Genomic DNA, 15,420 nt, shown 5'->3' with positions numbered 1-15,420 from the left:
GGGCAAGGACAAGTTCAGTGGTCATCAGACAAGTGAGACCACTCCTTTTCCATCAGTTGTAAGCAGTTTCAGCAGAGCTCTAAGTAACATCATAATTGTCCTGAAGACAAATTGGCTTGTCTGGTCTGTCAGTTAAAGCATATGTTCTCCACAGAAGTTGCTCCATTTTACATGTGTTGGTGAAGTTTCCCAGACCTGTTTGGCCATTTACCTTGTGGCTCGAAACCCTTGTGTCATGGCAGGCTTGTTTCTTCTACTGTATTTTTTTACTGCCCATGGAGTGACATCATTTAACTGATGAGTCTCTGAGAGATGATTCATACAAAAAAAGATCTAATAATTGTTACCAGTTATTCAAATCAGTGTTACTGATTTCCTGCATCCTCCCACTGGTCCCTTGAGCTCCCACACCCACTCGTTTTTCCTAATAATTCCCAGGCTTTCTGGCTGTAGGCTCAGTATGCCCTCTTCTGTGTTACTGTGCTAAGGTGTAAGTATCTAGCTCTCCCCAGAGGAACATTTAGGGCTTGGCTGCAGCAACTTGTGTAGGCAGATATGAGCTGGAATTGAACTAGCAAGGTAGATTGACTACTGGCAGCTTCAATAAAGCTTCAAACCATGTTCACAGCACATCATCTACTTTGCTCTGTGGCGGTGTTGTTGGCAGTCTCTGAGGTAGCTAGTTCAAAGCTAGATGAGTAATGTATCTGCAGGCTACAGTGTTGGGGTGCACAGAACTACAAACTGGATTCTCTAGAGGAGCTCTGCAAAGAATTACGCTAATTACATGCTTCGTGCTAGCAAAGACTTGCACCAGTAGCGACCCCATGTGCTGCTGCTGTTCCGGTTTGTAGGTACGATTGTTTCTTCTCTTTTGCAAATAAAAATCTTCAACTCGTGAGGCTTTTTTCTCCAGCACCATGAATTAAAATCTGTATTGTGCAGGGATTTGTATTGTCAGTGTAAACAGTAAGCTGCTGTTGAGAGCAGCTGTATTTTCTTCAAGCAGCTTCTCAGTCTGGCCCCCTTTTCCCATCACGCTCTTCCCTTTTCATATCCCTATGCATTCTTTCTTGATCTTGCCTGTCTGAGTCCCTTCCACATCTGTATTCTCATTTCTTGTACCTTCCTTGCTCATTCTCTCTCTTGGTAATTTCTTCTGTTGGCAGGAACACACTTGACTTTGCCCAGAGTCAGATGGATCTAGAGTCCCGGAGATGGAAAAGGGTGAGTTCTGGAAAAGATCAGTTCTGGATGCCCACAATAAAATATTTCAGAACACATCAACATTAGGGTGGCTGAAGTTCTAAAGTTGATTTTAGAGGTGGTTTTGGGTTTGTTAGACTGTCTTGTGCAAGGCCTAAAAGAAACTGAAAAACGTAGACACACAGTTGTATGGATCTACAGAGTTCTCCCGTAAGCAAGGAAAACAGCATTCACCCTTCCTGTTTATTAGCCCTGGGGGGCAGGGTGTTAATCGGACTTTGAGGGGTGGGAGAGTTGTTAGCTTGTTGAAATTTGTGCTGTCAAAAATCCTTATACAGGAAGTGAAAAGCCACTTCTGTTGTAGAGCTCATTTGTTCACTCTTGCTGGGAGGGGTTGGGATCGCAACAACTGAAAATAAGAATGTTCTCTCCAGTGTTTGAGGCGAGTTGTTCATTTCACAGACAGTGGCAAGGAGAATGAAAAGGATATTGAGGAAATGGGGCACAGAGACAAGGTCTTAGTAAGAGGACGTAGAGGCCCTCTTCAGATGACTAATAAAACCAGGCAATTTCCTAGTACTCCGATTTTTTATACTCCTCCTATAGAGGAGATATGAGGACGTTTTATAATATTAAAGAAAGGGATCTAAAGCATAATCCATCCCTTGCACAGGATTCCTGGATTTTCTAGCTCACTTACATATTATTTTGATGGTTCTAAGCCATGCAAATCATAAGCACTGTGGCTTGTTAGCCATGTTTCTGCAGTCTGTGAACTTAGCCTCCAAATAAGCTGACAGCTCTTCTGGAGAGAGCTGCTTCACATAGCAACCTCCTCTTGTGTTGGATTGTATTCGCTGTTCTGTTCAGGGGTGAAAAGTCCTGTGTAGCAAGTGTTGGCCTAGCAGAATGAGCTCACACAAAAAGAGCAATATAGCTGCCCCCTTTATTCCTTTCTGGAAAAGCAAGTGGATTTATGGCTGTTCTTGTGCGTGTAGTAAAGCTGGCACCACAACCCCTACTTTGTCAGCAATAGGACAGTTGAGGGGAAGAAAAGCTTGGCGTAACCTTTGGTATGTTATTTATTATCACTTTGCAGCCTGCTGGAAAATGAACTTTAGAAAATTCTGAGCTGATGGTAACGGTGAACACTGGGAAAACCCGGGAATCAGCAAATCCATTGTGTTGTGCTGACAGAAAGATACTGTTACAACACACTTTAGCTGCCAACTTGCTGCAGTCACTCAATCCATCATGGTGGGCTGTTGGATCACAAGCCAGTGAAACTCAGCCTGGCGTGTTATTTTAGTCTTACATGGACTGTGAGATAAACGGGGCATGAACCGGCCCCCTGGCAGGGGGTCGACCCCTAGCGCCCTCATTAAAGTGCCAATCAAAAAGAGTAATGGAACAGGGAATTGGAAAGCTGGCTTCTTCAGCCTGTTACTGCTCTCAGTCTGAGCAACTTTCACAAGCCAAGGGAAACATTTCTCTTTTGAATAGGAGCCAGACCTCCAGAAATACCTCCTCTTTGCTTGTCTCTCTCAGAGCAAGTGCTGAGGCTCTTCTGGGTGTCTCGTTTGCAGTGGAAATCTGTTGCTTGCTACTACTTGTTCAGTGCAGGTAGTGGGAAGAGGTGTTGCTGAATGCAACCCAGGAAGGGTGCAGATGCTTGTTCAGTGGAACATGCAGGCACTGTGCTGTGCTTCCGTTGATCGTCAGTCAGTGTCATGGTTTCTGTTGCAAATAATTGCTCATATTTCAGCATTTGTGTGTGAAAGATGCAGAACCTGCTTTCTCTCCATAGCAGTCCAATTACCAATGTGTCTAGAAGGCTTGCTTGTGTGTGCAGGGTGCGAAAGTGGATTCTTGAGCAGTGTGGGGGTTATTTCAGACTTCCACAGGAATCCACAGCAAATAGATCCTGCAGTAATACCGTAATCTTTGGGCGAGTATACAGCTAAGGCTCAGGCACACATGCGGTGATAAGCTGCCTGTCTTTGATGGTTAGTATTTCAGATAGGCATGTAACCTCTGCTTTGACAACAGATGCTCCCATTCTGAGTGCATCCAGTGCTGTGGGAATCTCTGTATGTCCTGTGATGCATTCTGGGTTTTGGGTGTATAAATACATGTTCTTCTGCATGTCAGCTTCCCTCTGGTGTGTGCTTAAAGGAGAGAGCAAAAAGGTAGCTACTGAAAAGAAAGAAAGGTGGGTGAAGGTCTGTGTGTTATGTGGGTTTGTCATTTGAAATCAGGAAGCTCAAAGCTGGGGAGTTAGCCCTTAAACCTGCTTATGAATGTCAGCTCTTGCTGTGATCTTGGTGTGATTATGAACTTGGCAGCTGTTTATTTTTGCTCACAACGTTTTATCAGCAGACAGTTTCTCCAGGTGGGTATTGGTTTGGTTTAAAAAGTTGGGTTTTTTTTAATGACTAAGATCAGCAGTTGGGATTAGTGTCAGTGAAGCAAAATGTTCAAGTAGTAACTAGTGTCATGCTACAGGACCTAAGAGTAAGCACTGTGCGTAACAGATTCTCTTGCCGCAAAACTAACAAGGTAGTGAAATTTCAGGTTGACATACTATTGCATATTGAGGCTGGTACAGATTAGAGAAGCCCTTAAGCATTAGAGGAAACTAATACAGGTAGCAAGTAAATAGCATGATTGGAGATCAGCTTTATACTGAGCTAAGTCAAAAAGAATAATTCTATCCATTTATATACAGTATTGTGTTCTTGTGTTCTGCATACACCTGTCTGAACTCAGGGTGCAAGGATGCTGTCTCTGCATAACTTTCTGAAGACTCATAGTGCAACTGCTGTTATACCACAAAGACAGACATATTCTAGCACAGAAGGTAGTGCTAAATACAGTCTTCACATTTCTGGGATGTTTACTTCAAATACTATTCCCTTCATACTTTGAGATTAAAAGAAGTCCTGAAAAATTTATTGGCACACAAAGGAATATTCAAAGGGCCTAGAACTGCACACTGGCAGAAGGAAAGGAAAACATCACTGGTGGTGTTCTCCCTGGTATTTGAGTTGCTGTGTCAGGGGCTTGATCCTAGCAAAATAAGGCTGGGAGAGGAGTCTGGTCCTCCAAATGGTGGTTTGCTCCCCCCACCCCAAACTATATGCAGGCACAAATTTTTTGCCACATTATTATTTTGATACCCGGTGGTTTGTACTGCTGGTTGTCAATTGTTCGCCAGGGGCCTTGAAGCAACAGTCATTAGGAATGGTGAATCACCTCCCAGGTCAAAGCAAATGTTTGCTGTTGCTATGTCTGGAAGGTTGAGGGATAGTTGGTATGATAGATTTCTCTTTATTTGTTAAAATTTTTCTACAGCTGCAGCATCCAGGGGACTTTTTTTGCTGGCATTTTCAGTGTGTAGAAACAATTGTTCTGTAGCTCCCATACATAATCCTTGACCTTTGGGTGACCCATCCATTTATCCAATTTGTAAATGCACATGAAAGCTGTTTACTTCTCTCATGGCCTTTTAGTCCTTTGAGTCAGACCAGAGTAGGACTGAGGTGCAAGGTTATTCTTATCCACCAAGAGAACTCTTTGTGCTGGGCACATTGCTTGGGCAATAGTGTGTCAGCTACAGCGGGGGAGGGACACCCGACAAAAAACCCTTGTGATACTGGAGTCTGACTGCATCGAGGCAACAGAACTGTATAACAGGCCATTAATAGAATTGATATAATGCAGTAGGCATGCATCTCTTATGTAACTGCAGTTTGCTCCAAGATTATTTTTATTTCTATACTAGAATATGCTGTAGTTCTACTGAGGAAAATAGCAAAAAAATTTTTTTTTCCCTAGTGTTTGTCAGTGGTTAATGAGTAACCTTTCTTATTCTTTTTGGCAAGCCTCCTTTCATATGATTAACACTGAAGTCTCTTTCTTACATCCATGAGACACGTGCAAAGCCAGTCCACAGTGCGAGGACCCAGCCTTATGTACACATCTGGTGCTGTTTTTTCCTCACATTCTCCCACTTCAGAAAAATCTGCTGATAGAGAGCTATGAAAAGCACATGGTTCAGTCAAACTGATCTGTTTGCCTCTGTTAATGAAACCTAGGTAATTTTATGGTATTACTGAGGCAGATGGCTTTACCCTGTGCTGATTGATTGCTTTTTTAAGGCTGTTGGAGCATTGGACCAACTACCAGTAGGCTATAATAAAGCTGAACCAATAATACAAGTGGGGAATTGGAAGTGTTTTGGTCCTAGCCCTACCTTTGATAAAACTAAGCATCATAATGTGTACTGATTAAGAGCCTACTATCAAGCCTGAATTTTACCCAAATCCGGACTGAAATCCAAAGCTCTGGGCATAGTTTTGAATTACACCCCCCCCCCCCCCCCCAAAAAAAAAAAAAAAGACTATGTGCTCCTTCTTTGTAAGAACCATACTTTTAAGAATAGAGGAGTTTGGAGTATGGCCATCACTTTTCAACATAATTAAAAAAAAGTACGAGTATGGATGTATATACATACATTTGGGGGGGGGTGGTAGTGTATATATTAAAAAAGTAGTATTTAAGCATACACACACAAGTGTTACTCTTTGTAAGTGGATTTTGAGCAACTGTTGACGTAATTAAAAGGTATTTTTTTGTTTGGTGTTTTTTGGTGGTGGTTTTTTGTTTTTTTCTTTTTTTTAGTGTCTTTGCAGCAGCCTGTAAGCTGAAGAGAGTATAATCCTCCAAACCTGCTTTTTCAGAGTCAGGTACCAGAGGTGAAATCATTGTGATTAGCAAATAGAGGCACATTCTTCTCAGAAGAGAAGCAGAGCAAGCAAGGTTATTCCTAGAGGAGTCATCACCTAGTGGTTTGCACGCTGTAGAAAACAGGTCAGTACTAAGCTGCATTACAGAGAAAAAGAAGTTGTTAAAAAATACATATAGTTGGCCTAGGATCCTAGAAAGCGTAAGTATTCTATTGGTGAGAAAATAGATAAATGCTGAAAACCAGCATGCAGTCTAGGAAATGGGATAGCAAATAGATCAAAACCACCTTGTCATAGGGAAATGTGATGATTATTTTTCTGTTTTGAGATGTGGACCATTTAGCCACTTAAATTCTCTCCACAAAAATGTAAGCACTGCACTTTTTTTGGTAAACAGCATTCATGACAAGCTGTTCAGCTAGTAAGTATTATCTAGCTGATTTATTGGAAATCTAGTCAGGAGCAGAAGGAAGGGAAAGATGTTGGTCACATCTTGCACACTGTTTACCTCATTTCAGGCATACCTCATTTTGTATTTCCTGTTGCACTGCCTAGACTTTAGTTATAAATGGCTAAGTTTAAGTAGGTAACAGAATTGTTTATGATCTAGTAATGACTATAACAAAAAGTCTGTTTTCAGCCTGATCATACCCTAGTAAGATATATAAGTACATGTAGAACCTCACCCCTGGTTTGAGTAAAGTATCTAAAAGTTAATGAACCTTTTTTCCAGTTTGTTCTGTGACTTCACAAAGTGATTAATTTCTCTTCTTCCAGAGGCAGCAAGCAGGCGGACACCTTATCTTCTCATCCCACTTGTACTGTGCTAGATCCTGCTACCAGCTGAGGACCGTCTCCAGGAATTACATTTGGTTACAAAAATCATCTGTTGGTGAGTGGTGTGGGGTTTGCCTCTTTTAGCAGCCATATTATGCAGATCTTTATACTTCTGCATTACCAGCTTGTTTACCAGTAATACTGTTTCCTTAGCAAAAACATCTCTTAGTGGCCTTGTCACGCTCCTGTCAGCGATGAGTGCATCATAGAGCTTAAACCAATATGATCCAAAATAGTAATTCTCTGTGTTTTGATTGCTTTGTCAGATACAGGGCAGCAAAACAGAAGTTTGCAGCCACAGCTGTGGACTTAGGTCAGAACAGAAAGGACTGTTGTAGTTCTGCTTGTCCAGAATTGCTTCTAGAATAAAATGACATCGCCATCTGTGGTGTTCTGCATATCTTGCCCATTAAAAACTTGCTTATCTAATGCAGTCACAAATCTATCTCATTTTAGTGACAGCAGAACACATGAGTCTGGGTAAGTGCTAGAAATATTAGGATGCATTTTCCCCCTATAAAACTATATTAATACCTTAAGTGCTGGTTTTTTGAAAGTGTGTTGTTTGACTTAACTCTGGCATTTTATAGCTTGGGTAGGTGACATGTACTCTGAGGTGCTACTATCACACAGAAGCATTTCAATTTTATTTAAATTATCTGATGTGTAAGCAAGACACCTGGATTTTATTTTACAAGATGTGCTTTTTTTCTAGGTTTAAGTAACTTAGCATCTTGATTTCTCACTCTTAAATGACTTTTTGAAAATTAGACTCTCAGACATAATTATCTCAGTGTCTGGGTCAGAGAAATGCAGTGTAAGTCTGGGTTTGAGCTGCAGTGACAACCAGCATTCCAGGTGGTTGTCAAGTTTTACCTCCAACATCAGAATTGTGTGATGTAAGAACAGTCTTGAGGGCTGTTCTGCCACTCCAAGAAGCACATGTCTAAGTTGGAGAATTACTCATTCCTGTCGTCTACAGTCATTTTCTATTCCTGCACATAATTAATGGTTTTGCAAGCAAGGGCACAGGAAGAGTGTGGGTGGAATAAATTTATTGCACTTCTCCAGAATTACTGTGAAATAACTCTTATGTCAATAATCTTTATTTTACATTTCTTCAGTAGCAGCTCCAGCAACAAAACAAAGTTGGTCAGGGTAGGCAGAGAAGCTGTACAGTTCTCAGCAAAATATAGGTAAAATCAAAGCTAATAGGCTGAAGCAAAGTATTTCTACCTCAGCATATCACTGCATGGGCTGTAGACTTTTTTAACTAGTACCTGCATTGTTGATGTGTTATTTAATCTTTATTAGAGGGTGAAGGTGAACAACTTTTTAAAAAGACTTGAGCAGAGGCATGAAAAAGCATTGTCTTCCCTGAGTTGTACTGGCTAAGTGCTAAAGACAGCGAGCAGGGGGAGAAAGCTGTGTTACTGTTGTCTCTCATCAGTGAATTTTCTTCCTCCTCAGCTTCTGAAATTTGAAAAGTGAATCTGCTTTCAGTGCTGCAGCAGTCACACCTCCTCCAATGAAACCAGGCTAAGTGTGGTAAGCATACTGGCTTCATAAGGCTCGTAATCTGAAGAACTGTGCAGAATTTGGTAAACAGCACTATTATGTTGTCTTGTCTGCTTACAGCTTGTGTTTGAGTTGTTAAGAATTTGAGTGAAAGCTGGAGACTTGCTCTTACTCTCCCCATCCTCTGAAACTATTTTTGAGTATGGCTCCTGTCATCTGAGTTATATTTATTCACTGAGTAATAATGTTAGTGGTGCCAATAGCAATAGGAAGTCCACAGTAAGCGTTCTGAAATTATATAAAAATAGTTGGGTTACAGCAATAAATAACATAATTTGCACTTTAAAAAAAAAAAAAATTCTGATTCTATTTATTTTGGAATGCTAAATGAGGCAATATGCTTCTTTCAGCTATGTCTGTACATCACTCCTAGTAATCAGCACTGTGTATGTACCCTTAGGCCAATTTGGCCTTGCCTATAGATGAGTGAGCAACTTCAGCCACCATACTCAAGAGGAGCATGCTGGAATAACCTCAGCCAGTTATGGTCCATGGTACTCATACACATCTAGGCTAGTAGGTACACTTTTCAAAGGTTTAAATAATGTTCTGTTTAATCATTATCAACAGTCAACAGGTTAAGCATAGTCCAAAAGAAATAAACACACAAATTAGATCAATTACCTACTGTGGCTCCCTGTGTTCAGATGCCTCAAAGGGTGTACTATCAAACTCCTTTTTCAGGTGCTTGCATGTCAGCTCCTTGTATAATTGTTACAAAACTTAAGTATTCATGCCATTCTCCTGTAAATTCTCAACAGAGAGCAGTGAACTACTTTTTATTTTCCTTCCCCATCTACTTACCATCTTTAGCAGCTAGACATTTGCTGCATTAAAAAAGAACTTTACAGGGGAGAAAAGCAGGGAGTCTTGGTAGCAGAGTCCAACAGGACTGACATGTTAAAGCACTGTTGAGCCAATGCACTTGTTGAATTCTACATTTTACTTAAAAATTATACAGAGAAATATACAAAAGTGATGCATTAAATCAGTTTCATTTGCGTAATGGACCTTTATGGATTTTGATTTCCAGTCACAGACCATACACACATCAACTGATACCATGTTTTCTCCTTATGCAATAATCCTCTGCCTTTCACTTTACAGGAGTTGAGAACTGGTTTAATTCTAACCTTCAGTTTAAAAATATTCCTGTATGCCTTTATGAAAGGATATTAAAAGGTAAACTAAGTTGATAGTAAAGCTATAGTGGGCTCCTTACTTTAGTCAAAGGTTTACGAAGTAACACTTTTAGAACATAGGTTATTCAGCAGTTTCAGTAAAACTCTATATTTACACGTAAACCTTGCATGGCAAAATGCCATAGTGCATGCAGCCATTCAGCACAGTTGCTGAGCTATCTCAAGGGAGCAAACATGAAAATGAGATCTCCTAGTTTCTGTGAATAAAGGTTTGTAAGTACACTCCTTCCTCAATCTTCAGCTTGGTTAAAGTTGATGAGACAAATACTGATTTGATGTACAATATTTGAAAAAGCATGTTGTTTTTATTATTTCAAGAAGTTTAATTTTGAAGAGGTTGTCGTTAAGACAAATAATGCAGTGATTTCCTCTCCTCCCAGCATTTCCAATGCTAGCAGAAGTCCACACTAACCAGCCAACTATACATGCTTACTCAATCTGAGTGAAGGAAAGAACTTTAAACTTGTTTTCCATTTCCAAGGCCGCTCACTTAACTTTAAACAACTTAGAAGCAGGGGTCTTTGGAGATGCAGACTTTGCTAGGTTTGAGTGCTGTATTCAGAACAGAATCAGCTGCTTGTTTTCTAATATTTTGGAAATGTAATTGAATTAGTGAGTCCTCACTGCAATATTTAACAGAATGCAATTATTTTTGTTAAAAACGAGGATGAAATTTCAGTGGAACACTGGGTATACCTACATTTAGCTGTACTAGTGATTTAAGAAAAAAACCAAAACCAACCCCAACGAACAACCCCGAACAGTGCACGCTGATCACAGTGTTAAAGCTCCAAAATACAGGATGTCTGTGCTCCAACAGCTACAATTAAATCCTAATTTTTTTTTTTCAACTTTTATTTACATTCCTGCACTGTGAAAAATCAGCTTCCTCAAGGAAAAAAGGAGAGAGAATGGCTAGGTTCAGGTAGTGTAGTGAGACTCAGTATAGCTCCTTTAATTTCTTTACACAGTAAACATTCTGTTTATACCAACACCCCAGTCTGTACTTTCTTATTTACATGAAACACTTTTACATATATACATGTTAGCAAAATACAGGGCTTCTCCCAGAACCAAATGCATTTCAGCTATATCTTTGTTATACAACTAATGTAAAAAAAAAAAAAAAAAAAAAAAAAAAAAGCCCACCTTACTTGTTTTCTTATGCACAATGATTCCATTTAGCTAAAAACTAAAATTATTTCCTTCCCACGTAGTACTTTCTCTAGTTACAGAATACCATTGGCTCCAGGCTGATACTTGCAATTCACTCTGGCAGTAAGGAAGAGGTTTCAAGAGTCCAGCTCTAATTGTTCTTGATTTTCACTGAGTCTTAACATAAGCTGTTGTTCGTAATAAAGGCTCTTTGCATAGTTTATTTCTTGAGATAGCTTTACTGCAAGAACTTCAGATTTCACTTTCACCTGCAAAAAGAAATACGATTTTTCTTAATGTGGTACTGCTGTCATCTAAAGCAGAATGTATTTGTTTGTTATCACTTCACTAACTGAAAGGATTAGTTTTGAAGTCTCATGTAAGGAACAGAACTGTTTCAGTGAAGATTTCTTCTCAGTCCTGAGGCTGAAATAAAGAAGTGAGAGGAGGAGGGACAGGTAAAGAGAGATAGTTATTTTAGGATGAGAACAGAAACATCTCGCAATATTTGAAGTTACTTCCTTTGCTTCCCCTCCTACCTTTTATCTGGCTTATCTGTTTGGAAATGTAAACTCACTTGGGGTCAGGGGTGAGCTTATAACCTTGCCTGTAAAACAGACCCCTGATCAACTACTGTAATGAAGCAAAAAAAAACCTGTAAAGGGTTTTAGAAGTGAGAGTTCTGATAAACTTTTACATGCATGACAGAAATACTCTTTCCAATCTTAGATACCTTGCAGTAAAAAAAATACCATGTATAGGATGAGAAGACTAGAGTAAATAGACAGCAAAGTACTTAAGTTTCATGTATGCATTGTAAAGTTAAAAGCCTTTCTCAGGTAAATACACATTTCCTACTGTAACGTTACTATCTGCCAGAGTATTTTAGGTTTTGCCTTCAGCTTTTCTCAGGAGTTTAGGGAGCAAGTTCTATTGTCACCTAAACCTTTTCCGCAGCAGCTATTTTCACTGCTGACAGAACAATTTTCACTGTTACGCAACACAGGAAACGAAACACTAATAACTACAACACTTTCAGCACCAGGACACGCATAAAGGGGAAAAGAATGAAACAATAGGTGCTAGATCCTTACCATCGGTTTTTGTTGTGATGGGCCTGGCATTGCTACACCACTACTCGTATTAACGGCTTTCTTTGTCAACTGTATATACACGTTTCCATGGTCTTTTGAAACAAGGCAGTGGTAGAGATCATCATACTTGACTTCTAGGAAGATGGCCTCGCGATCTGTGTAATCACCACTCTTGAGGAAATAAACAGCTTTTGATGAAATGAGAACGCAATAGCTGTCTATGTTTTCCACTGCTATGAAGCTGCAAAAAAGAAAAAAGAAAAATTACTCACTTGAAGCTAAAAATAGTAAACTAACAAATGTCTTCACCTGTTACGTTTTGAGTGACCTTTAGAAGTCTTACAGAAAAATTAATAGTGTAACACATACAATTCATCTGTATTTAATTTAAACTGTTCTAAAAATTAAGCTGATGAAGTACCCTCTCACCCAGTTAAAAAAATCATGCTGTAAATAAAATATTAGTGCTAAATGCCTGGCTTCTAGCTTTGGATATTAAAAGGGCATATAAAAATATCCTTTAACAAGGCTTAAGAAGAGTAATTTCCTTGCATTTGGAACACCACAAGTCCTAATACTTGTTTAACTGTAAGTTCAGTTCCATTGCTGATATATGAAAGGTTTGCAGACATTTTTGACAAGAGCATTATCCTTCTACACACTGTAAACCTACTGTGCTTTCTTTTACCACACACCTCCCTTGCCTTTGAAAACAAAAAGTTTAACCTGCTGCCTGGATCAGTAGCTAGAAAAGAGAAATTAGCTGTTTAACACAGGGGTGAAAGGTTAAGCAGCAAGCAGGTTTCCCCAGAGAGATTAGTCTGAGTGATGAATAGTAGAGGTAGAAAAGAGTGAGTTAAGAATATTGAGAATTATGATGGCTTAAAAGGTTGATGGGTAAAAAATAGCAGTAAGGAATGCCAAAGTGAAGTAAGATATTTCATACAGAAATACTTCTCCCCCACTTCTGATTTACTACTTAAATGAACCTCATTAGTGGGTTTTTTAAAATGCTGAAAAACTCAGAAAATTAAATACAAAATCCTATCTAAGAAAAGGTGCTAAATAGAGTAATTATGCTCTGTTAACAGCCAGCAGCAGTAGAAGCGTATCTGTAAAACTACGATTCTCAAGCTCTCGGGTAGGTTCAAAATTACTATTTTCTGAATGATTGCTTGTACAAATGTGTCTGCTGGTGTCCTAATACATTCTGCAAAATACTCCACTGTCTTTGAAATCAAGGAAGATTGTCAGTCCTGAGAGTTTTTGGTAGATCAGAAAAGCTTACCGTCTCCAACACCACCGTCAGCTCTACCATTTAAGTAACACTTTGCACAAATACTCTGAGCTATATCCAAATAAACCCATAGCTATAAATAGAATTTTAATAACCAAAAATATTTCACAAGGTCAGATCACTGTTTCTTTTTGTGGTATAAAAGAATAGTTCCAGTAATTTTCTATTAATAGTCCTCTGAAAGATGGTATTCTGCACTGAACTTGTCTTTTATCTGCCCTGTGCCTCCTAGCTGTGTCAACTGACAAATGCTCTTGCTTCCATAAGCTTGAGAAAGGCATACACACTTACTCAACAGCTTACATTTTTGTTTAAGTGCTGAAAAGAGCACAGCCATCCTATTAAAAAAAAGGTCTGCAATGCACTTTACTCAGCTCTAACCTTGGGTGAAACTACAGGATAGGGTAATTGGATTGTGTTCCTTTAAGTAAAACAATTGGACAAAAATGTGTATTTCAGCTTCAGAAAACCTAGGTGAAAGACAATGTTAACAGTTACTGAAACTAGCAATTGCCCCTCAGTTTTCCATCAGAGTTCAAACACTTCAGGGTAAAGTTTTGTCTTTGAAATAAGTTAATTAGGATGGAGAGGGATATTTTTTATGGAGTGTCATAGAAAACAATTTTAAAATAGAGCAGCATTATAGCCTGCAGAATAATAGCCTTTTTGCTTAGAACAGGCACATAAAAGCAAGTACAGTATTTTACAGAGACCTTAGCTTTGACTCAGGTCAGACTTCCACTAGAAGCAGAACCAGAGGAAACTTGCTGGCACACTGGCTTTCTTTGCTGCTTTTCCAGCGGGGAAAGAAGATTGGAAGGCAATTATCAGAAACCCCTAATACTGTGGCACTGTCCTTTGCAATTGTCACAGCAAAGTTGAGAAACTTGAGAAGGTTTTGTACACCCACAAAGGCAGAACAGCTGTTTTCCTGATGTATGGTATTACAGCCCCGCTGTACTGGGGCATCCATGGAGAGAACTGAAGGACTAAAAGCTACTGTAAAGTTCAGTGGAAGCCATTGGGTAATCAGAATACAAGTTTGTATTTTCTGCACAAGAACAACAGATTATATATCTTAATTTTCCATACAAGATTTTTACTGGTGTCTTGTATGTATTTTGAGGAATGGAAAGAGAGGACAGTGATTTAATGGTGAAGCAAAGAAACATTAGCTAATTTGTAGTTCAAGCTCTACATTTTGTTCTAAGTTTGAGTCATGCATCATTACCCATTTTCTCTTGCCAAGTGTTACTTTCTTCTCAGTGTCTAGTTCTCAAAATGGGTATTTAACCTTTTAAGATACTACTTGAAGATACTACTTTTTTTTTAGACCCATACTAATACACTATTAAAAAGATCTCAAATTAATAAAATGAAAAATTAAATGAAACATGATCCAGTAGAACAAAGTAGAAGCAACCAGATCTCTGGAGAATTTGTGGGGTTTTTAACAACATCAGGAAGTAATTACACAATATTTTCCAGAAGTGAAACAGTGAGCCTAACTGGAAAAAAATGTGGAAACATTTAGTTAGAACAGTAGAGCAAGGTATTAAAACCCCTTTTATGGATTTAACTCTGAAGGAAAATATGCAAATAATCAGGTCTTTAAATATGTTTCTGATTATGATACTAGGATAAAAGTCAGAGGCATAATTTTGCACTTATTTTCCATGACAAGAAACACTGTTTTCTTGTTGAATGATGTTCCTAATGGTGAAAGTCACAGTGAATGAACAGTGTGACTTGATGACAAAAGCCCACTGATCTGCTTATGGGGTACACTTGGAAAAAGCTGACAATATTTTGGTCACAAATTGCTCTCTTTCAATTCTCCATATCTAAGAGCGAGAGTGCATATGGATAAAGGCCCTTAAATGGGATGAAAACAGGATAACAAGAGTGTAAGATCACAGGGCCACAAGCAAGTGGCAGAATAAAAACTTCCTTACAGGCAACCGAGGGTAGATTCTAGAGCGGTACCTGGCTTTCAGAGCCTGATCATTGACACTGGTGAAATTAAGATACCCTGCTGAACTGGTACCCGCCTCTATGAGCTTCACCATCAGCCATTTTAACTGCTTTGCCTTGGCAGATACTCTTGATGGGTGGTAGATGCGAAACACAGTATCTTACACTCTCCACTGAAAACAGCTGTTCAGGTAACTGGTAGAGATCGGGTTAAGTAATGAATTATGTCTTAAGACCCCAATCCAACGAACTGACACCTCCTGTAGAATTCTTTAGGTCAGAAAAGACCTTTAAGATCATAGAATCATTTAGGTTGGAAAAGACCTTTA

The 15,420-nt window shown here is 39.2% G+C and overlaps 1 protein-coding gene and 1 long non-coding RNA gene across 7 annotated transcripts in view; one reads left to right on the top strand and one right to left on the bottom strand.

Annotated features, from left to right (window-relative positions):
- The first annotated feature begins 5,958 nt into the window (after positions 1 to 5,958).
- On the top strand, positions 5,959 to 9,057 carry LOC126043258 (uncharacterized). The gene is made up of 3 exons (XR_007507382.1): positions 5,959 to 6,078; positions 6,732 to 6,846; positions 8,262 to 9,057. It is a non-coding gene; the product is annotated as an uncharacterized LOC126043258 (long non-coding RNA).
- An 813-nt stretch (positions 9,058 to 9,870) lies between these two features.
- The window catches only part of VPS13D (vacuolar protein sorting 13 homolog D), a 109,496-nt gene continuing 103,946 nt past the window's right edge, over positions 9,871 to 15,420 (bottom strand). For all 6 annotated transcript variants that reach the window (XM_049811046.1, XM_049811075.1, XM_049811092.1 and 3 more), the window contains 2 exons: positions 11,821 to 12,061; positions 9,871 to 10,995 (listed from right to left, as the gene is read on the bottom strand). In XM_049811046.1, the coding sequence (XP_049667003.1) occupies positions 10,864 to 10,995; positions 11,821 to 12,061 (373 nt within the window). In that variant the 3' untranslated portion in view covers positions 9,871 to 10,863. The remainder of the gene's footprint in view (positions 10,996 to 11,820; positions 12,062 to 15,420) is intronic.

Source organism: Accipiter gentilis, chromosome 1, assembly GCF_929443795.1.
Source record: "Accipiter gentilis chromosome 1, bAccGen1.1, whole genome shotgun sequence".
Taxonomy (NCBI): Eukaryota; Metazoa; Chordata; class Aves; order Accipitriformes; family Accipitridae; genus Astur; species Astur gentilis.
The sequence above is the reverse complement of the archived record's forward strand: the minus strand, read 5'-3'. Positions and strand labels throughout refer to the sequence as shown.